This window comes from Caloenas nicobarica, chromosome 3 (genome assembly GCF_036013445.1).
Source record: "Caloenas nicobarica isolate bCalNic1 chromosome 3, bCalNic1.hap1, whole genome shotgun sequence".
NCBI classification, from domain to species: domain Eukaryota; kingdom Metazoa; phylum Chordata; class Aves; order Columbiformes; family Columbidae; genus Caloenas; species Caloenas nicobarica.
This window is the reverse complement of record NC_088247.1, coordinates 64556569-64580030: the sequence shown is the minus strand read 5'-3', so window position 1 is coordinate 64580030 and position 23462 is coordinate 64556569. Positions and strand designations below refer to the sequence as shown.

The window sequence follows — 23462 nt, the reverse complement described above, 5'->3', positions numbered from 1 at the left end:
CAGTCCTTGATAGCTGTCCTTCCATGGAATACTTGTGTAATCAGCAATTTTTACCTGTTATGGACTTCTTACTAGAAAGACTGTAGTGTCACGCCATCGTGCAAGAAGAATGATAAGAGTGACTACAGCGTAATGCTGTTTCTTATCCGCACTTCAAAATTTTACATTTTATGTACCTAAATCTTTCCTAAGTCTACTAGGAGCATCTGGCCAGGATGAAGAGAGAATCATGATTGTGAAGACCTCTACAAAGTAGAAATAATTTGACAAAAGATTGCTGTGCTAATTTACCCAGGTGCAGATCTGCCTTCCTGGCTTCAGGTTACCTACCAGTATATGACTGTAGAGGATGCTGGTTCTTGCTGGCCTTCTTGCCTCTTTTCTGTACTGGTGGCCAGTCAATATTTGGCATATTAATGCAGACAGAGCAGCTCAAAACCATCATTCGCTTAACTGGGCACATACATATGCAACTGATCTCATGCCCTTGGAGTATTGCTAGTGAAACAGCTCATTTCTGTACAGAAGTCTTTGCTGCAAGCATTCATTTAAAGCTCCCGACTCTTATAAAGGCCTCTTCAGTGACTATTGCTTGTCAAGGTTGCCCTGAGGCAACCACTCTTTGAGTCTGTCTGTCTTTGTAATATTATACACTTTTAATCCAGAAACCTTGGCACAGCCTTCTAGAACCTCAAGGACCAAACATGGAACTTGAAGCAAAAGGGGACAGGTGTGGTTAGGAGGTAAAGCTGTTCCTCAGCTTTACATGTCTCTTATGTGAGGGCAGGAGTATCCCTCCTCTCCATCTAGACCTCTGAGCAGTGGTTGTGGGGTGGGTGCAAGTCCTCCAACACAGACTAAAATCTTCAGTTATGGCACATTTGAGGGACAGTCAGGACTAGAGTTAGGTTCTTGATCCTAAAGCCAAAGACTGAGCAACTGGAATTCTTTGAAAACTGCAATTCTTTTTGTATTAAATAAATAACTCTCCAACTCACTGAAGGTCTCTGGTGTGAGAAGCGCCTTGCTTCCCAGCTCTAACTGTGCAGCCTGTGGTGAGCAAACAGCTGTGCGGTGGGAAGCTCCTGCCCACCATCCACTTCACACCTGGGATGCATCTCACAGGCTTCACCAAGAACTCCCTCCCCACAAGCTTATGCAGCATCCTTCCCAGCTGCAACACACCACAGAGATTGTCAGATTTCTGACTGAAATGCACACAAGAAATAATTCTTGTTTATGAGGCTCTTCTGTATTTTAAAAACTGGTGGCTTCTGTTACTTTCACCTTTCATCTCCCCCTTCTTTTTTAATTTTATTTTTTGTTTCCAGTGTTGCAGTGCATGTGTCACATACAAAGGTATATTGGGATTTTGGAGGAAGATATCAGAACTTCAGTGTACATTTGTAAGAAAGTATTAAAGAGCCTGTGGGCAGATATTGGAGATAATTAGGAACCAGCTGGAACTGCTGCAGGCTCAAGGGATGTTTGCAGGCTGCAGAACATTCCTACGGAAAAGAAATTGCTCTGTAATTACAGGCAAGGTCAGTGCAGTCAGTTCAATGGAAAAGAGATGGTAGGAGCTGGGGCTTCCTCCCTTGAAGATCATTGGATGACATTAATGAGACACAGTTGTTACCACTTTTTAAATAAATGTCCCCTGAAGTACATATCATGTAAGTGTTCTTTGCTGTGAGGATTATAGCCCTTTCTTGAGAGAGAAGATTCACTCTTGTAAGTAAAGGGAATTTCTTAGTCACGTTTCACATTTCTTTTAATCTCTAAAGATTTTGAATGCATGTTTCAGTGATCTAAATCTCCAACTTGTTTAAAAGGCTAATACATGTTATTTGTACATTTTTATTTTCTGAAACAGACCTTTTAACATCTCTCTGAAGCATTTCAGCCCACTTCGATTTATTTGAAAATGAGGTATATTTTTATGGCTGGTGGGTAGCCTTGGCTCCAGGACATTGTGATAGCCATCTTAAATTCATCCTCAAGAAACAAACTTTGCTTCCTTACCCTCTGAGAGCAAATCCTTTAGTTCAGAAATACTGTGTCCCAAAGTTGTCATCATAAGACTTCAAGTGGTAGTACTACTTGCAAGTACTCCTCCCTTCTGTTTCTCACTTGTGCTGTATAATTTCACCTTCCCCATTTGGCCAGTGCATCTGAATGTGGGACCACACTGGGACTGTGATGGGGATAGATTCAACTTAAAACAAAAGGAAAAGCTCCTGAGCACAGTTCAAACTGATAGAAATCTAGGCTGCTGTGCTGCCATACCTCCCACCCCCTCTCTTACATTGGCAATAGTGCTGCTGCATGTGCATGGTGAGGTCACTAAGGGAAGGTCCCTTAAAATTGATTGCTGATTTTGGAGGGGAGGTTTTCGGCAAGATCAGCGTCCTGAACTGCGTGACTGGAGGAGTGCTGGTGCTTATATTAGGAGAGGCAGGAGGGGTTGGGCATGTCACAAGGGAAACTGAGAGTGCAGCTGAATCTAGCAAACCTGATTTATATTGGTTGAGCTTTTGTGGATCTTCATTTCTGAAATTTTTACTTGGATCATTTCTCTGATGAGAAACTTCTCAAGAGTGTAGCACCTTGAATGATCATCCTGGCTGAAGTGCTAGACATGGTGTACCATGCTAGGGGTTGAGAAATGAGTGATCAGAGCTGCAGGAGCAGAAACATCTTCTGTTTGTCTTGCAGCCAAATGCTTTGTATTGTGAAGTCTACCCTTCAGTTATTATTCTGGTTTGCTTCCCTCCCACATAAGCATAACAGATCTAGTGTTATTTGACTCAGAAATCTCCCATGAGCATGTTTGACCAGTAACTGATTAAATGGACTTGCAGCAGTTTTTTGGCAAGTTGATATAGTATTTATTCACCTAAAGTATATAGTTGCCAAATAAAGTGTTTAAACAAACAAACAAACAAAACCTCACACCTAAGTTATGTATTTTCTTTCTTGCATGTTTTTAGCTCAAATATCCTTAGTTCTGGGGCTGAGTCTGTTCTGCAGTGCTTTTGTCTTTTCTAACTTCTCTTCCCTGTGAACAGCATAATTGTTTACCTCACTTCCTCCATGGACAGGGTTTTTACCAATTTATTGTATTTCGTGCCATCAGACCTCCACCTTTTGGAGAATGTGTATGAATTTGGCAACTCACAATTAATAGCTTCTAACAGTTTGTGTAAGGATCCTTGATGTTTTTCTTGAAAATATTTTTCCCGAAGGCATCTTAAAATTTGTTTCTTGCCTGTTCTTCCTAACTGGATTTTCCAATTTAACTCCCATTTAATCTGATGATGTAGCATCAGGTTTTGAAAGTGGGGGATATATAGCAGTTCTAGAAAGAATACAAATGTTTCCCTTATTTTTCATATAAGACAGCTGTACATAAAAAAAAATCTTGCACTTTAAAAAAATGTATACAACACACATATCGCTTTCCCCCCTATTACAAGAATCCAGGAGGATAATTCAGCCGATCAGAAATGCCGATTAGCTACCCTTATTTTTCATTTTCACTTCTCTGACAGTGTAATTTGATGAAGGAGATCATTGTAAGTTGTTTGGAGTATTGCACTGAAATAAACTTCATCAATATTCACAATGAATGTCTGCTGAACAGCCACTAATACAGGCTTCACTTCTCAATATGCCAACAAATACATTTTCTGTCAGTTTTATTTGCTTAACCATATGTAGGTGCATATAACTAACATTACAGTGTCTGTATTAATGGGCCAGCAGTTATTATCACAGTGCCCGGCATTACACCTTTGCTACATCTCTGTTCCTGTGCAGCTATGCTGGGGTTACAGATTGCTTTACACCTCTCATTAGCACAACCGACTGTCTTGCGCGGGCCATGCAGCTGTCCCAGAGTAGGGGAAGAGCTTCTAGAATTACTTAAGGGCAAACGTTGTCAAGAGAAAACCATTTAAGAATAAACAGAAAAAAAAAATCAAGCATCTTCTAACTTTTTTTTTTCCTCTCTGCTCTTCCTTCATTTCCTAGGCGTGAAGAATATTTTTACAACCACTAGTTAGCTTATTGGTATTTGTTTAGAATCATGTCCTCCAAATCAATTTGGTATTGTTGTGTAATATGAAAGAATGATGTTAGCCTCAATGATTTATACCACAATGGAAGATGAATAAAGCAAAGATAATTAGAAGAGATTAGTGAAAGAAGAGGAAGACCAGTACTTATTCAGGTCAAAACTGCATTTTCTCCCTATGGAATTGGCTCTTTTTAATGGAAAAAAAAAAATCCTTTTATGTCCAAATGAGTTATCTTTTCTTATATGTATTTCAGCCTTTTAGGAACTGAGTAGTTAATTTTGTTATATAATTTTCTTTCCTTTTGGATAGGATTATTTATGTTAAGTTGGACTCCATAAACAACAAAATATTTCCTCTTACCAGCTTCTAACTCTATTGTATTTAGCCTGCAATACAGAGGCTGTATTACAGAATGTGCCAATTTTGTAGTACAGTGTTCAGCAGTAACCTTGAAAGTTACTCCCACAGTTACCATTTGGTAGCTGCTGGGATCATCTGACATCAGCTTGTGCCTCACCAGTTGTGGTTTGATCCTTCAGAACAAATGCAAGTTTGCGGTCTCACACTTTTTTTAAAAGTATTTTGCTGTCTTCATGGATACTGGTGTATATTTGTTCCTTATTAGACTGTAAAGGGAGGGAAAACTGCCGTTTCCTTTGACTTCATGCAAGTTTGGCAGGAAGGAAATCTGATTACGCTGAAAAATCCTGAATCTGGTAGCCTGACTTTCCAAAGACTCTGTAGCTTCCGTTTCTTTCCATGAGATGTTTGAGGAGTCAGAATCTTCAAAATGCAGGCTGCAAGTCCTTTTTTTTTTTTTTTTTTTTTTTTTTAAGATGATAATTTAGAAATGGTGTGTACTCACCTTGATTTTCATTCTCTGCTTTCCTTCCCCTCCCAGTCTCCTTTTACCCTCACCTTCAGATACTCTGCTCTGGAGTCTTGAAGAGTGGGGTTTTGAATAAACATAAAATGCTGAAGAGCTTGCTGCAGTATTGGTACACTTGGCTGTGCGTGACTTCTTTCTGTCAACAAAAGAGACACCTCAATGAAAGATGCATGAGAACAAGCAAATATTTTTCTTATTGTCCAACTGTGGCTTAAGACTTAAAGTTAACAGAATCAGGAGACAAAAATGATGATTTAAATATTTACACTAAAATATGAGAGCCACTGTTAATGAGCTCATTTTTAAAAATGAACACCTGAATTTATTTCTATAATGTGGGAACATATCTTGTTAATGGTCTTGCATTCAAGAAGAGCTATGCTTTCAAAGCAAAATCAAATAACATACTTGTGCACCCTTCTTTCCTGTGTTACGGGTCTAATATCTTTTAATCTCATTAGGTATCTGTACTTAAGAAATATTTTACATCACTGGACTTAGACTCAAAACAGTGTTAGATGATGAGTTCAAGCAGCGTTTCCTTTTGTTAAAGGGAAAATGCAGAGCAAAGATAATTTTTAGCTACCCTTTAAGTGACACTAAAAGTAGGTAACTGCAGTTTGTTGATATTTAGTGTCCTAGTAAGGCTAGAATTAATCTACCAGGAAAAATAAATATTTTTTCAGAATCCAATGTACTTCTGTGATTAGTCCTTGCCCTGTTCTAAAATAAAATATGCTTAAATTTGATGATAAAAAATCTGCAGTTAAAAATTTAGTTTGGATGAGTTCTCTTTATATGGGGAGTCCAAACTGAATTCAGACTAGTGGTAAGATCATGCAAGTAACACCTTGCTCTTCTATAATACTTTTTATCCTCAGCTCTTACACATGCTTTACAATAGAGGTAGTAACCATTACCCTTATGTTTCATGTTGGGAAAAAGAAGGCAAAAAGCTTGGTTTAAACGTGAAAAAGAGCAGAAATGTGGGACTGCTGTAATGGTAGAAGAAGGGGGCGGTGTCTAAATTAGTTACTGATGTTCTTGAGGGAAGACTTGCATCTGAATCTTTTAATTAGGTTATTTCTTTGGAGCTAACAAGTGGGTGGAAATGAAGGAGAGGGGAATGGAAAGAATTAAATCTTAGTATATAATATATGTAATCTTAATTAGCTGATTTTTGAGTGCTTGACACTGCAGTCTTAGAAGTATTTTTTTAATCTTGTCTACTGAATATAAGTACAACATAAGGGAAATGTTGGCCCTCAGTGATTTAAAGGTAAACTATTCTCATAGGGGGTATTATATTGAGAGAGATGTGTTTCAATAATGACTGACTTTATTCCTTCTGTAATTATTTTACATTTTCACCTCTCCCTGTCCAGCATTTCTAATGCAGTTAAGATATTTTTAAGAGGATAAGCCTTTGGTTTGTCTAATCTTGAAAGTGATGGTAAATGGGACTCAGGTGAGAGAAGGTTATTGGCCAAGATGCAGAACATCCCTTTTCTCAAACTTCTTACTTTTATATACAGTGAAAAAGAACAGAATTTGCATGCAAATTTTGTGCAAAGCCACTGTATCTATGGTTGTCTAAAATCCACTTGTAAAGTCATGGTCCTTGCACAGTTCTAACAATTCTATTTAATGCTTAACTCACACTAATCTAACTGATGTTTCAGCGGCTTTCTGTTTTCTCAGTAAACCATTTTTTTTTTTTTTTGTTTCTCTGTAGGATTAGTAAAGGTTTGCATAATAACACACGTGCTGCTAATATAAAATGTTGACTCTTGAATGCAGATGTTTGTTAGGAAGACCCCAGTGGGCATGGAAATAATAGTGCTGATCCTTGACAGGATCCAGTTTGCTTTCAAGTTTGCTTATGGGATAAGTGCTGAAATGCTCTTCAAACCATTGTGTTCTGAAAGTTTTTCTGAATTTTTCTTTATATCAACTTTCTTTGGACTGTAATTGAGATGCACCATAAATGTGCAAAGTCTAGGTGACATTTCTCATATCCTCATCATGCCATGATGAAAAAAATTGGTAGCAAGTGTTATTTTTAAATCTTTGGTTAGTTGTAATGCTGAAAATTTCTGCTAGTGACTCAGCCAAACCTCACAGACAGTGTTACTGATAAGTGTGGTAGTGAATAGTGTTGCAAACTACTTTATGACCTTGTTTTGTGTCTGTAAATTTGTTTTCTTTTTCTCATTTTAAAAAATTCTTATTAGTACATCTCTTCTAGACTGAAAAAAAGTGGTTAATTACTTGAAATGTGAGGTTAGTACAGTGCTGTATGTGATATAGACAAGACTATTTTTACAGACCCAATAAATGGCATGAATGCAATTCTTAATTTAAATGAGCGCTCTTTAGCAGTAATTGTATAAATCCAATAACTGTGTATGTCAGATACAGGTCCTGGAATATCCTGGACAGCCTTTTGCTTGGTCTCTTCTACTCTATTTATACCCTCTGTATATAACTGAATGTGGGCATTTTTTCCCCCTTTTTCAAATGGAGGATTTGAGTAGTTAAAATTCATCTGTATTGATTCAAACTTCTAAGCTTTAAATTTGGAGTACCTTAGATCTCTTTAAAGCAGTAATTCAGGCCCTGGAGGAATCATTTTGGTCTCCTTTGAGACTGGTAAGTTTAGCACTGTACTTTGCCACTTTGGAGCATCTCTCATGAGTAAAGTCTGAGAAAGCTGGGACCGTTCAGCATGGAGAAGAGAGAAGGCTCAGGGGGATCTTGTCAATGTGTATAAACACTTGATCAGAGGGAATGAAGATGGGGAAGCCAGGCTTTTTTTACAGTGCTGCCCAGTGACAGGACCAGAGGCAATAGGCACAAACGGATAAACAGGAGATTCCCTCTGAACATCAGGAAACTCATCTTCACTGTGAGGATGACCGAGCACTGGCACAGGTTGTCCAGAGAGGTTGTGGAGTCTCCATCCTTGGAAATATACAAAAGCTGCCTGGATACGGTCCTGTGCAAATGGCCCTACGTGACCCTGCTTCAACAGGGTGATTGGACCAGATAATGGCTAGAGGTGCCTTCCATGGCCAGAGGTGCCTTCCAACCATTCTGAGATTCTGTTTATGTGCCTCAGCGTCTAACTCTGTGTCTGCTCTGTCACTGAGATCTCTCTTCCCTACACTCACTCCATAGTTGTGGAATCTTTGTTTAAGAGTTTGCCTTAGTGACCGTGGCCAAAAGAAAGGTCCTTTTTTTTTCTCCTAATATATTTTTCCTGGATATGTTTAATTAATTATACGTGTCAAATGTGAAAAGTTTTGGGAATTTGGGAAGTGAAAAAGAATATTTTGTAGTTCATATTTGTGTGTGTATCAAATACATATGTGTGTGTCTGAATATTGCACGTATCTATATATAATATAGATATTTTACAGGAGTCCAATATAAAATCCTTAATCATAATGCTTTGATTACTGTAACAATAGTCCTTGTATATTTTAGTTGTTTCGTGGCTTGTTTTATTCACTTTTCTTTCTCTTTTTTTTTTTTTTTTTTTTTTTTTTTTTTATATGCGTGTGTGCTTTGTCTTGCAGAGTTCGAAGCATCCAGGGATTTCAAAGTTTGAATGACGGGCGTCTTACAAAATAACCACAGCTAAACTGAAAAGGCAGATGCAGCTCTGAGTACCGGATTGAGTGAGCTGGTGTGTGCACTGCATGTACATGAAAATGCACATGTTTTTGTCATCACATAGACTTACTCTTGCATATTCCTAAGAGCTTTGCAATTCATGAAAATTAATTTGAGAACCAGATGGAGCACCTTTACAGTACAGGAATCAGTAACCCATGGAAAGACACCTGCCAATAATGTTCAACTTTCCACATGGTCTTCACGAGTGAAAAAAGTTTGCAAGAAGAGGAAGAAAAAATACCCTCTCCACAGAAAAAGCCTAATAAATACCTTTGCAATCTAAATCAATAGCTGCGAGGGAAACAGAGGAATACAGAGGATGGAGGAAACAGACTTTGTTATTGCAGAGGAATAATGTATGATCTTTGGCACATTGTGCTTTGGGCTCAGTAGATTGTGAATGGACTAATAAATCGCGACCATATATTGAGTAACGATGACTAGAAGTAAATAAGTTGAGGAACTATGGGACAAGTCTGGGCATTGAACTGAGCAAACCTCATCATCCTTCTTGAGTTAACCAGGTCATCAAACTTCTATATTCTTTCTCCCTCTCCTTTTTCCTCTTTTCACTTAGTGTGGTATAAATACTAATTGATTGAGCTCATAAATGTTATTCAAATAAAACAATTGGAATACTTCATATGTTTCCTTCTTGTACAACTGCAAATGTTGTGTCTGGAACTATGAATCTGTGCTGTAGACAAGCATCAAGAAGGAAAGATCCGATCAAACAAGCAAGGAAAATACCTAGAGAAATAGTGAACCCAGGAAGTCAGATTTTTAATGCTGCTTCTCTTTCTTTTTTAGATGATTATATTTCTTCCTTCTTTGAATTTTAGAAGATTTTGAAAGAGTGCTTACTTGATGTTCTTTAATTCTGGCATTTGTTTTTTACAGTAGGATGAAAAGTCTGTGATTCCTTGTAGCAGAAAAAAGGGAGAAGTAAAGGAAAAACAGCTTGACATTTTAGCCTGTTTCGGAAGAGAGAGAACTTCATGGTTCACCTGAGGCAAACTTATCTGCTTTGAAAGCTAAAGGCTTTAGAGCATTTTTGATTCTGCTATAAATGAAGAGGGAGTTTCTTTTTCATTCGTGTGTGGCAGCCAAAAGTGGGAAAGCAGGCAAGATAGCGTGATAAACAGTTCAGGCTCTTTTGGGTCTCTGGTGGAAAAAAAGTGCTGCAATGAAAATTGGATTGGTTTTGGATTGCAAAAACTTCTGAGTCCAACGAGCAGTTCAGTACCAAGAGTGATTTCCCAACTGGCCTGGCACACCAGTGCCTGCACAAGTTCGGGTCTGTTGTTTCGCATGGTTTGTGTGCCTTTTTTTCCCTTTATGCAATCTCTTTAAGCTTTAGCAGCAGAAGTACATCAGATGGAAAGGATATACCAGAGGGCAGCTTGGAAAAGATGAATGTCATATATATACATATATATGTATGTACGTGTGTTTAAATTTCTGCAACTGAACTTCTGAAGAAAATCTGACTGGAGGAAATCTTAAAAGCCTTAAGTTACTTGAAACCTACACATTTGCAACTCTTTCTCTGGAATTGCATTACGCTAAACTGGAATCTCAGGCTGTACAAAGATTATATCAAGTTGAGCAAAAAGATGACTTAACCATTTCTTGAGCGCCTCTTATGAAGTAGCTGTTTCTCCAAAGGATAAGTGCACCCTCACTCTACAGACTCAAAAACAAAAATGAACCTGAATTTTTTTTTAAGTGTTACTTTTTCTTAGCCAACTGCCATCATCTTTTATAGAGGAATTTTTCACTATGCATTTGGTGGATATTTATAAACACTGACCCCATCCTCTTCCCTTTCAATGATCTATCCCAGGTCAGTCTTATCAATAAAAAAAAAAAAAATTGATTTAAATTTTGTGCACTAGGCATATTACTTTCTTATGTCAAAAAATAAAATATTTAAAAAGCATGTATGCAGCAGTGGAACCTGGGCCTGTTCTTTGCAGCGATTCCAACATCCTCTGCCTCTCCTGGAAAGGGAGAGTCCCCAAAAGTGAGAAGGAGAAACCGGTGTGCAGGAGGCGGTACTATGAGGAAGGCTGGTTGGCAACAGGCAATGGCAGAGGAGTTGTAGGCGTCACTTTTACTTCCAGCCATTGCAGGAGGGACCGGAACACCCCTCAGAGAATCAACTTCAATTTGAGGGGCCACAACAGCGAGGTAAGCAAAATATGTATTATGCTTTAAAGGAAACAATAGCTTTTTTTTTTTTTTTTTTGGTAGTATTTCTGCTTGAAATTTGACTGTGTGGTATGAAGGAGGCTCAGAACTAATGTAAATGTGATTGGGATCTATTGGAGTCTTTCTAGTAAATTCAAATACATGAGGCTGATGGTGGAGAGGTTCTTTGGAAATGGGTCTGGTTTTGCCTTGGCCTATTTTCTCTTTCATTCCACAGCACCTCCCAGTTTCCAGGCAAGTTCTGTAAATGTGTGGTAAGGCAGTTAAAAGTTTTGATGGTTGACTGCTTTTACACAGTCTGGCTTGCAGACTAATGGAAAGGAAAGGGAGCAGGACAAGAGCTCACTTGAAGTCTGCCGGTTTTTCTGAAACTGCAACCTGGAGTGGCCTGTGGCAGGGGATAGCCTGTGTGTTTCAGTGACCAGTTCTCAGAGCATATCGTATTGTCTTGGTCCCAGAAATGATGATTTATACCTCTACATATTTTTCTCTGGGGTAAAGCTAGGGTGACAAGTCAAGTTTTAATTTATTAGAAAAAGGGGCAAATGGGACTTCTCAGAAAAATGTTAAGATGCCCTGCAGTAAAATACTGTAACTTCAGAGTGCAAGGCATTGTCTTGACTACAATGATACAAAAACTTTTCCATTTATTTTTTCTGAAAGGGATAAATGTGTTCGTAAAAGCTGATACTTCAGCTGTGCTTTACCATATTCCTGGCACCTATCTCCTTCTCTGCATAACATCTCGTGGGAAGTGCAGATGATGCCCAGTAGCATACAGAGTGTCTTGGACAGGTGTGAAGACCTGGTTTGTTTCTGCTTTTTAGTTAGGCTGCGTTCGGATGTGGTCTTTGAAAATAATCTGTTCAAATAAAAGCTTTGCTTTTAGGTTAGTGGATGGAATTATGTTGTAAGTATTGAAATTAAAACCAAAGGTACAGTGTGGTTTTTCTTGTCTTTTGTGCTACTTACTCATTGGACTCTGATATTTGTTGCTCTTTTTGACATAACCTGCACCAGAGATTTGGAGGTAGGTGTTTTTGGTTCTTGTGTTAACATTAATAGCAATCCTCTTTTTAAGGAAAAAAGGAAGCAGGGGATAAATATTTAGTCTTAAATAATCGCTTCCGTACACTTTATCTATATGCAGGTGCATGTGTGTATTGTAAATTATATGGACACTTATATTTTTAGATGAGAGGGATTAATGTGTACATTTGTATCAGGTTCATTCAAAAAATGACAGCCACCTTTTCCCAAAGGGAAGAGTGGTGTTTGAATCCAGCATTTTGTTTTGAGCCACCTCTAGTTCTCATTATCATTTTCAATTACAAATTGCATTTTATTTTCAAAATGTGTGAAGCAATGATCACTTTTCATTTTTCCATATGTTGTTCTCCAACTTTTCCATGAACCTGGGCAGCTGTTTTTCTCCTTTTGTATAACATGTGTCTTGAAGACAATGGAGGAAATGCTGTTTATGGGAATGTGAGGGCTTGTTGCAGAACATGGAGATAGGAGACTAGGGTTAAGTATGTGCCAGTTAAGTAAAGAAGATGCTGATGTGCATGCTGCCCTTTGGTTTTGGCTAGTTTCACTTTGTTTACTCAGTTGGCCATTAGATTCTCTTTCTGGGTCGCTGCATTGTTGCTGTGTGGATTGAACTGTGCTGTTTGTGCATCCTTTTGCCAACATGGATTGTCATAAGAGACTCTCTCAAATGAAAGGAAAATGTTCTGTTTGATTTTAAAAAAAAAAAAAAATTAATTTTTTTTAAAATTTGGATGCTTAAAGTGTGCTGGATCAAGCTTGTCATTAATAAAGAATTGTGTTTCTGTAACTAATCTTCCTGGTAGCAGAAAATACATTAATGACTGGAATAGAGACAACTAATTCATTTCTCTGTATGGCACTACAAAATTGAGATGGTGGGATTCAAAAATGTGTTGTACATTCTTGAAGAAGAGAAGTGGCTTTAGTGCAACTAGTTTTCTGTGATGAGTCTGTGGCTGCTATTAGATTTTCCTGCTGGAATATTTTTGAGCATCAGTGTAGATTAAAGTTCATCCTTACAAGGTGATGTGATATATAACACTCTTCACCAGGCTTACTGAATGTTATCATTTTATAGGAGAATCCTACTCATTTTGGTAGGAATGAAACTGTAATACAGGATTTGTTAGGTGTTCAAGATATATAGTTGAATAGACAACAAGATCTTTTTTCTTTAGAAAACACATTTCCTTCTAAATCTACCTGTTGAAAGATCCTTTAGGAAAAAAGAAAAAGTTGAACAGCACCACTTATTGCTAATATTTGCATAAGAAGTAGTAAATGTTTTGCTTTCCTGTTCTCATGTTAAAAAGCAAGCCAACAACAACCTTGTCTCATCTGTGTACCACGTTACATGATGGAATGCTAATTTTGCAAGCATATCCTCATATATGTGTCTGATTAAAGTTACGTTAGTTGTACAGAATGTGCCCAAAGGGATATAATTGACTTAAAACTTCAGGAGCCTGTGTGTTTCACTGACCAGTTCTTGGAGAGTATTGTATTATCTTTGTCTAAGAAACGGTGATTTATACCTCTACATATTTCTCTTTGGGGTAAAGCTAGGGTGACAAGTCAAGTTTATTGCTTTTCTGACATAGATTGCTGCTTTAATATTAGTATGCATTCAATTATAAAGTGTGAAATGCTGTAATGAACAGAGCAGAAGAGGTGAAAATAGGGAAGATAAATCCTTTCCATTTGGGCTATAATTAGCAATATGCTGTGGGCAGAACAGTACATAGTATTTCAGTTTTAGGGTGACAATCTGGAAGAGGTAATGCGGCAGCGCTGTGCTTTTGGCAAGAACGTGAGACTATTTTTAAGTGGGTCATGAAGGTGGATGCTAGTGATGTATTTTTGCAATGTTTTTATGATTGCTGAAGAGATTATCTGAAAACTTCTTTTGGTACACAGCTCCTTTTTTGACTGTAATAGCATGCCTGTAGCGTATCAGAGCAATTAAGAATGAAGAATCCCCAGGACTGAATTACTGACATGCATATTGCAGTGGTGGGCTTGCATAAGTCATCGCACTGAGCAATAACTGAGAATGAAATGCCTTGTAATGTGAGCTGTGCTTGTCTTTTTACAATTGCTTCAAGGTTGGTTTTGAGAGTTTGCAACTAAGAAGTGGCTGCCATATTATTTCCATTAACTTCTGGGTTTTTTGTAGTTTCTAAGGAGAACTACAGGAATGAAAATAAGCATATTCCATTTATTCTGTGGCAAGAGGTAAAAATACTGCATTTTGTGACAGATTTTTTTTTTAACTTGGGTATAGCATTTACGTTAAGACTCAGCATTCTAAAAGTGAAAATTTAAATGAATACATGTCAAAGGCAGGAGCAACTTAGATGCAGAAGGAAGGGGAGATGTGTGATGTGCAGCACTTGTGCAGCTACAATGTGTTTCACTTGTGGTAGGAACACCTTGCATCTCCAGCCATGGGATGGGACATGTCTGCGAGGGCAGGCAGTGGACAGAGCAGATGTGAATGACTGCAGAAGCACATGGTTGACTTTGGCTTTGGAGCATTTCCCTTCGCCTGGGAGAACAAACTGGTGGAGGCTGGCGTTCAAAGGATTTCTTTCTTAAACCTAGCAGAAAGGTTAGAAGGTAGAATGGTGTGCCATTGTACCACAGTGTGGTAAACTTGCAGCCAAGGAGCAGAGATGTGGTGGCCTAAAATACCTTCCCCTCCACTGCATGTGTAAATGCAGTGCTGTGCAGAAATTAAAGAGTGAAATTTAGCAGTCTCTGATTTTGACCTAACTTGACTTTCCTTTGCTGCACTGGGAAACAGTGTTAGAAAAGTGATTGAGCACATTCCTTTTATGACTCTCATTATTTCTGTGATAAATGAAGGATTATATGAAAATTACTAGTATGACTAGTAGGCTCTGAAGCATGCCAGGCTGATTTTTTTTTTTTTTTTTTTTTAATAATACCACAGAGATGCTGGCTCTCAGCTTCTGGTCCATCCTGAGGTTTCTGGAGGGAGATTTTCAAGGGATCTGTGAAAGATAATTAGAAAAAAACCCCAAACTTATCCTCAGTGAGCTTCAATTAACCTTACAGGGATCTTCACTTCCAGTGAAAGATTTACAGGATGTCTGCAAATCAAATTGGTTGGATGGTACCACTGCAGGTATTTCTTTTAATGGGATCTGTTGTGTCTAGTGTATTAAGGTGGTAGCAGTTTCTATGGCATTTGTTGTTTCTTAAATTATTAGCGTTTAAAAGATGTTTTTCAGGTGTATATATTTCTTTTCACTGTGTTAACTAAAAAGAAGTCTTTGATATATTTAATAAGATTCAGTATGCTAATTGCTGGACTGAAACATTAAAAAGTAGTGCAAGAATATGCAAATATGATCAGTGAATTAAATAACGTGCTGAATACTTTATTGAGTATGCATAGTGTGTTTTACTGTAAACATAAATTCTTCATTTATTTACATTTGATGTTATTTGAGTGTCCCAAGTACATTATTACAGCTGCAAAAACCACCCTGTTTAGCAGAGGATTTAGAAGTAGATAGGGACATAAACATATATCAGCTGGACTGTCAAATGAATATTCAATAACTTTTGCTTTTCATACCACGTTAGTTATGGAGGTCTCTGCACGGTCTTGGTTTTGTTTTGTTTGCGTGGAAGGAGATTATAAATAATTTTTCCTGTTTTAAAAATAAAGCTTTTCTTTATTCTGTCAAATTTTTTCAGCTTGTATTGTGAAAGATCTGAGCAATTCTCGCAGAGCAGATTCCTTCCAGAAGTCTATTGCTTGCATGGGAAATACATTTAAAAAAACAAACAAATAAACCCTTTCAGTAGTGTTTCTTGGTTTGGAACATCACTGGTAAGAATATAGAAAAAAAAAAATAGGAAAAAAGCCCAAACAAAACCAAACCAAAACCCAAAAAACCAGAACAACAAAAACCAAACCCAAGCAACTTTGTCTGTTTTAATTGTAACTGGTATTTGAACCTTAAATGTGATTTTTATCATAATTTCTGGACAGGAAAAAACAAGTCAGCACGTGAGTCTTGACAGCATGGGTATCAATTGTTGCCTTCAGATATGACTGGAACAGTTGTTACTGGGGAACACTTAAGAAATCTTGAGGTAAAGCAATACCATAATATTGCCTTTTGGCTATAGAAGCCTCAGTGGTATGAGACATATACTGATGTAAACTGCAGTTGTACTGCAGATTTTCTCTCCTGCTTTTCTGTCACCGCACACAGAAGACAGGACAAGGTTTATCGGCAGAAATATCTTTTTCTTAAAGCAAGCTAATGTAATTGGAAAAGACAGACAAGCTTTTGGGCATAAAAGGTTCTGAAGAAGGACTTGTATTTCTGAATGCTTGCCTAGTTTTTACAACCCTGCTAGCTGATACAATGCTAAATCTGTCTACAAACCATGCCCTTCCTCTGTCTTTAGACTATTATGGCTACAGAAAGCCAGTGCTGCAGAGAGAGGCAGAATTAGTGCTTCTGTGGGAAGTGATGTGTAGGAGAAGAGGTCCTGCACCTGACAGGGCTGTTTCTGTTAAATTGTATTGTGACTAGTATTGCCAGGCTTTTCTGACTACTTATTTTCAGAAAGGACAAACACATTGGGATCTTATGCAGGCTCATTATTTGCCTGGTTGAACTGTCTGCTCTGCACTTTGGTCTGGGTACTTGAGTGCTTTAATTTCTTAAAACAGATATTAAAAGAGCCAAAATACATTTTAAATCTGGTTTTTGGCCTTTTTCTTGCCAATCTTTTGAGCTTTTGATGAAGCTTAAATGTATTCTGTGGCATGCAAAAAGTCTTTCACAGTCTTCTCTTAAGAGAGTTAGCAGAGAAAATAAATGGAGCTGGAAGCTGGAAGGGATCCATGCTCTTCTCTTAATTGACAAATAGCAGTGCTGCCGCTTCCTTTTTTTGTGCCCTGTGTCAGTTTGCAGACCTCAAAGTGTGTCCTAACCTGTACTGGTACGCCTTCTGTATAGTTTGTTCACTCTAAGGAGTGTGACCACTTTCATTGCATCTTTTATCTTTGTGATATTGTTTTTTCCAGCCACACTCGGCTTCTGCTTCCACAAATATTTCGCCCTTTCTGTCTGTCTGTGCGTCTCTCTCAGGTGCCTCAGAACCCCAGCCTCTCTGAGAGCTCTTCAAGTTAAGGGAGAGTGGCTGCTCAGTGCACTCTCCTCTTACTAAGAGAACTATTTGTTCTTACACAGTCGTGTGGCTTTGAAGCAAACCATCCAATATTGCTACAACTGTAGTTGAGCAATGAGAATTGGTAATGCTGCACTGATGTGCTGCTTGGAAGTTGCTTTTGTCTGTCATGCGTACGCCGTGTGTTTCCTGCAAAGGACAGGTTATCTGCTCAGGAAGATTTTAAATTACAGTTTTCCTGTTTTGTTTTAATAAGCATCTAGAGAATCATCCCTTAAGGCTGTGTAAAAAAGGAAAATATGACATGAGAATTGTATTGTCAGCTTTTAAACAAAACTAATTATATTTGTAAGTGGGTCATCAATGTGGTTTTACATTTTACTGTGCTATAACACATGGCTACAGTTTTGTTGTTAGATAATTCTACTCAAAAAAGTTTGAAATGGAATCAAGCTCACCTTTATCAGAAATGGACCGTAAGTTTTTATTCATGTTAAATTGCTGAAAAACAACAACATGCATATTTCAAGGTAATGATATGCCCAAGGGGCATTTCTTGCCTTTTGAATTAGGGCAAAGATACTCTATTGTTCTGGATCAGAGCAATTGTTCAGCATGATAATTTGGGTGTTCAAGGAAAAGAAATGCATTTTCTTTAACAAAATTTTAATGGTGAGGACTCATAAATGTAGTGAATAGGTGAGATTACTGCTGATAGTTGATACCTAAGCTTGGAATATGAGCACTTTCTAAATAAGGAAGGTCACAACTCAATATGTTATTCTGAAGGCCTTGTATATGCATACATACATCTGAGCATCTGAATAGTAGAGAAATCAGGCTTTATGCTAGCACTTCTGAGCTATAATAATCATTAAGGACACTGCCTTGGTTTAAACAGTTCCCAGAGGAATTCATCAAATGACAGATAGTCTGAACAGATAAGATACCCATTACACACCCTAAACACTTCACAATGTAATTGAACATAGAGCACCAAGTAATTGCTTGTCAAGTATAGCTCAAATGTAGTAGGACAGACAAAAGGAATTTTATTGGCACTTGTCCTTGGGCAACCAGCATCTCTGCTCTGATAGCAATCTTTTATGAACACATGTGAACTTCCAAGGAAGTTCTCAGTATTCTTTTTGCATTAGGAACTTCTTTAAAGAGAAGTAATCCACTCGTAAAACAAAAATGTTACAGGAAGTGATGAAAATGAAGTTGAATTGGGGAAATTTTTATGAATCTTCAAAAATAAGTGCTGGGTTTAAGTTTCAAAATAGAATTATGATGTTCCAGTTCTAGAATTATTTGACAAATTAGTATATTGGAAAATAGTATCTTATACATTCCTAATTAGATGACTTTACTAATGAAGAAAATATAGCTTTATTTAGCCTGGTCAGAAAGCAATGAAACTGCAAAGTAAAGTGGTTTTATTCTGCTGTTCAAAAGGGTCACTTTGGCAGGAAGGAGTTTACACCTCTTGCCCTGATTAACAGCAGGGTTCTCAGGTTGGTGGAAGATGTGTGTTTGTGGAGCCTGATTTTCAGTCGTTCTCTGCAGTTAACACTGTGTCCCATAAGATTCTCATAGACAAGCTATTCATGTACAGACTTGATAAGCAGACAGTGAGGCGGACTGAAAAGTGACTGAATGTCTGGGCCCAGAGAGTGGTGATCAGTGGCACAAACTCTATTTGGAGGCCAGTGATTAGTGGTGTACCCCAGGGGTCAACACTGTGTCCAGTTCTGTTTGACATCTTCATTAATGATCTGGATGACGGGGCAGAGTTTACCCTCAGCAAGTTTTTATATGACACCAAACTGAGAGGGGTGGCTGATACACCAGAGTGTTGTGCTGCCATCCAGAGGGACCTTGACAGGCTGGAGAAATGGGCTGACAGGCACTTCATGAACTTCAACAAAAAGTGCAAAGTCCTGCACCTGGAGAGGAGCAACCCTAGGCACCAGCATAGGCTGGGGGCCACCTAGCTTGAAAGCATCTTTGCAGAAAAGGGCCTAGAGGTTCTGTTGGAAGCCACACTGAACATGAGCCAGCAGTGTGCCCTTGCAGCAAAGAATGCAAATGGTGTCCTCAGCTCCATTAGGAGTATTGCCAGCAGGCTGAGGTGATCTTTCCCCTCTGCACGGCACGGGTGAAGCCACACTTGGAGAACTGTGTCCAGTTCTGGGGGGCTACCCAGTACAAGAGAGACATGGACATATTGGAGAGAGTTCAACGAAGGATCGCAAGGATGATGAAGGGACTGGAGCACCTCACAGGCTGAGAGAGCTGGGGCTGTTCAGCCTGAAGAGAAGGCTCAGGAGGATCTTATTAATGTATGCACATACCTGAAGGGAGGGTGCAAAGAAGATGGAGCCAGACTCTTTTCAGTACTGCCCAGTGAAAGAGGCAGTAGGCACAAACTAAACCACAGGAGGCTCCCTGTGAACATCAGGAAAGTCTTTTTCAGTGTGAGGGCAACTGGCTCAGGTTGACCACAGGGGCTCAGGAGGTCTCCATCCTTGGAAATATTCAAAAGCCATCTGAACATAGTCCTGGATGGCCAACTCATTGTCCCTGCTTGAGCAGAGAGCTTGGACCTTCCAGAGGTTGTTCCAACCCCAACTGTTCTGTGATTCTCTGAAGTCTGTCTGTAAATGTAGGTGCAATCCTTTGCACCTAAACTGGTGGAGCAACATCAAAAAACACAAAGGCAGGTGGGAAGTGCTGAACATGCAAAAGTGCGGAGAGAAGCCATTCAGATGACGGAACAAACTAGTGCGCCAGAGGAGGCAGAGAGCATTTTTTCTGAGGATGAATCCAGATGATATTCCAAGTAGTTGAGCAGTTGGAGAGTAGTCAGAATCCTCATGAGGAGTTATAGGCAGAGATAATTAAAATACAGAAGAAAGTCAAAACTGTTGGATGTGAACATGACTTCACAAGAGAAGCAGAATTTGGGAAGGAAAATTGTCACTAAGATGAAGTGGAGAAGATACTGTTCAGAAAGCTCAGGTCATGCCCCTTTAAAAGAAGTTTTACAATAAGCTGCAGAGCACAAGTCTGTTGTAAGCTATAGAAAATCTGCAGCCCAGCTTAAAACGAAGTAATAAAAAAAATGCTAAATGTAGACAGTGAAAGATCTGACTTCTGGATGAAATTATGTCACAAGATAGCCGTGCCCTAATTACTGAGTTGGTTCATCTGCATGTAAAATGAGAAAATGGCAAGTAACCTTTTGCCAAGGAAAGACAAGGCAGAACTGTGAAGAAACCTGTAGCAGCAGATCATTACTACCTAGGGATAGGTATGTACATGTACCTGCAAATGTGCAGCAGAGACAGGTGTAGCTGGAGTAGAGCCAGTCTCAGAAATGTTGTTCAACCTGAGAATGACACTGGCTTTTGTGAAGCCGAGCAAACATGTGGGGGACCTGGTGTTCACTGTCAGTCAGCAGAAGGCAACAGTCAGTTCTACAGATGTGGTTTCCAGAGAGGATAATGGCCAGCAGCGGAAGACACAACTGAAGGCCAATTATTGGCAGTATGGTGGCTTACTGAAATTAATGTCTTGAGTAGTGTCCTGGAGAGGGGGCCAAGCACAGGGACCTGTAAGAGGTGTTGGAGGAGTTGAGAAAGAGGGAGCGTTTCAGCCTGTTGAAGAAGTCCATCATCTGAGTAAGGTGGAAAAAAAAAGAAAGACAGAGGATTCTTCACCCAGGGAAGAGACAGCTCTCAAGTCTTTGACCTGAAAAGAGCTAGAGGAAGTTGAGTTTAACAGAAAATCTGATTGCATCAACAGGAATGAATCAAGGTCATTCTTCAGGTAGAGACACAACAGAGGATTACATCCGTGGAAAAAAAAACTAAGGTAGGAAGGAGACTCATAGGCCTGATTATTCAGTTACAAAATACTAAAAACAGAGAGATATTTGTAATTTCTAGCTACCCTAATGAGGACCTTTCTTGAGGAATGACCTTATATTTAAAGGTTGCACACATGAAGATATCCCAGAAGGCTGTTTTGAGCATATGAGACAGCTTTCTGATGCTCTGCTGTTGGTAAAAGGGAGTGTTGATTGCATACTAGAGAGCTTCGTGTGCAAGGGTTATAAGCAGACCTTTATGTTAGGATTATCATAAGGAAAAGGGATCCTATTCCCAATTCTTTCTCTTTCCTTAATTCTGATTTGGTCCTGTGAAGTATTTCTTGAGCCTGCTAATATACAAGTGTCTTGCTCCTCAATCCAGAAGTGTTCTGGGAGCATATGATGAAGCTGTGCTTTCTGCTGCTGCACAGAAGTGATCATGTTAAATGCTTGGTTAATAGATAAATGGTGCTGCTGTGGAAGGAGTTATATTTATTTTAGGGAATAGATGCTCAAAATTGTGGTTCCTTGAAATAAGGTGTCTTAAAAGTACATAGAGGACTAAGTGGTTAAGAAAGGCTGCAGTTTGAGAGTACGTGTCACTTCTTGTTCTGGTAATATCTTGAGTTAAGCATGTATTTCATGACCTAAGTGGGACCAATACTGAGTAAAGTGAAATGGAAGAACAGTTGATATTACAGTTACAGGCACAGATTGCTTTACTGTACAAAGTGAGCTGTTAGCATAAGTTGTGTTTATCAGTACATAAGATAAATGTTTTATTACTTATGTCATCTTCGCAATTCTACTTTTGCCCATGAGATACCCCATTGATCACAGATGTTAGAGTAGGAATTGCTGTTTTCCCATGGAATGCCATCAGTCATCTACATGTTTCATTTAAATTTCATTGCATTTCCAGCATTCTTATGGTTTCCAGAATAACACCCTCAATGGTTTCTTCAGATTTAGTAGTCCTTTTACTAATTAGGGAACACAGACCCTGCACTCCACTTGAGAGAGAAGTCTGCGTATCATAAGCTCTCTTGACTATTAGCAATGCTTATGCAAGTTATAAAAATGTAAACCAACACTTGTTTATTGAGAAATATGGATTTGACTATACATATGTATATTTTGTTCTTGTTAGGAGGAATTCATAAGTCTTTTGAAGCAGTGTTTCGAGAATAGTTGTTAAGGATAAAATTTGTCCTGCTCTAAGAACTTTCTCCAGAAGAAATAAATCAAGCAGGGAGGTTAGCAAATTAAATTAGAATATTGTCATTTTAATACATACTACTTACGCAATCAAGTGTACCTTGTTATTATGTCTTGCGACTGTCATAAAGTCCTTGTGTTGATTAAATGGATTCAAATTAGGCTTTGGCACAGTGTTCTTATGTATTGTTAAAGGCCCTACCTGGAGCTGGGGTTTCATTGGGTTAATTGTGGTAATGGTTCTAGTCTCTGTGGTTACTGGGTACATGTTAAAATTGTCCTCCCTCAGCCACCTCTCTGCTCTGTTCCCTCAGAGTGGAATGATATGTGGTCACACTGGCCAGGGAGATGGCTGTGTTTAGTAGCTGGCAGTGGGTGTCAGTAATTACAGGTGGAAGTGGCTTCTCCGTCCTGAAGGTCCTGAGCTGCTGCTGACAACTAAAATGAGCCACTTTATTGCTGAGATGGGGGAGAGAGAGAGATGTCTTCTCTAAAAAGAAATGAGCCTAAACTACCATTTGAGGCAAACACATGTAATTTTGTTTCTGTACATGTATAATGTTTTCATACATGCCTCGTTGCTCTTTCTGCAGCTTTGATGCATGATTGTAACGATAAACTTGTTTGTAAGACTTGAAGGACTTCAGCTTGTTCATATGACTAGAAAACATCATATAAAAGAAGTTGTATTTTATGTATATATAAAAATGAAAGGATTTGTAATACATTTTTTCTGACAATATATAAGTAAAGCTGTTGAAAAATAGCAGCCATAGAAAGGTTCTGTTCCACAGAAGAATAAGCTAATGAGAAACCGAAACCATTTGATCTGAGGACCTCATACAGTCTCCTGATGTTTCATGCTTTACTTTCAGCTAGCTTCAAAAATGTAAAACACATGTTATACTGAGCTAAAAATTCATATGGCGCTTGATAAATGTGCAAATAGATGAGACATACCATAACATATGATACTATTTTAAATGAGAGCATGGCATTTTTTTTTTATAGTGACCTTTGAATATTTTTATTTGTTACCTAATGATTCTTCAATCTGTTGTGAATGGGCGTGAATCGCATACTAAGCAAAGGAGTAAGCTTTCTGGCCTTATATTGTTCCTATTCAGCTATTTTGTTTTGATGGAAATTATGTCTGCTCTTACTATGGCTGTTCATGTGCTTTCAGTGTTTGTGCCCCACAAGATCCCCATTGTTAGTGCCGTGAAGACTTGATGGTATTAATGGCTGAAACTCAACTAGAAAAACC

At 38.5% G+C, this 23462-nt stretch overlaps 1 protein-coding gene across 4 annotated transcripts in view; it reads left to right on the top strand.

Moving 5' to 3' along the window:
• TULP4 (TUB like protein 4) overlaps window positions 1–23462 on the top strand; it is a 159359-nt gene that overhangs the window by 21396 nt on the left and 114501 nt on the right. For all 4 annotated transcript variants that reach the window (XR_010605915.1, XM_065630907.1, XM_065630905.1 and 1 more), the window contains exon 2: window positions 8553–10845. Coding sequence is in view for 3 of the 4 variants with exons in the window: in XM_065630907.1 (XP_065486979.1) it covers window positions 10594–10845 (252 nt within the window). In the remaining variant the exon portion in view is untranslated. The remainder of the gene's footprint in view (window positions 1–8552; window positions 10846–23462) is intronic.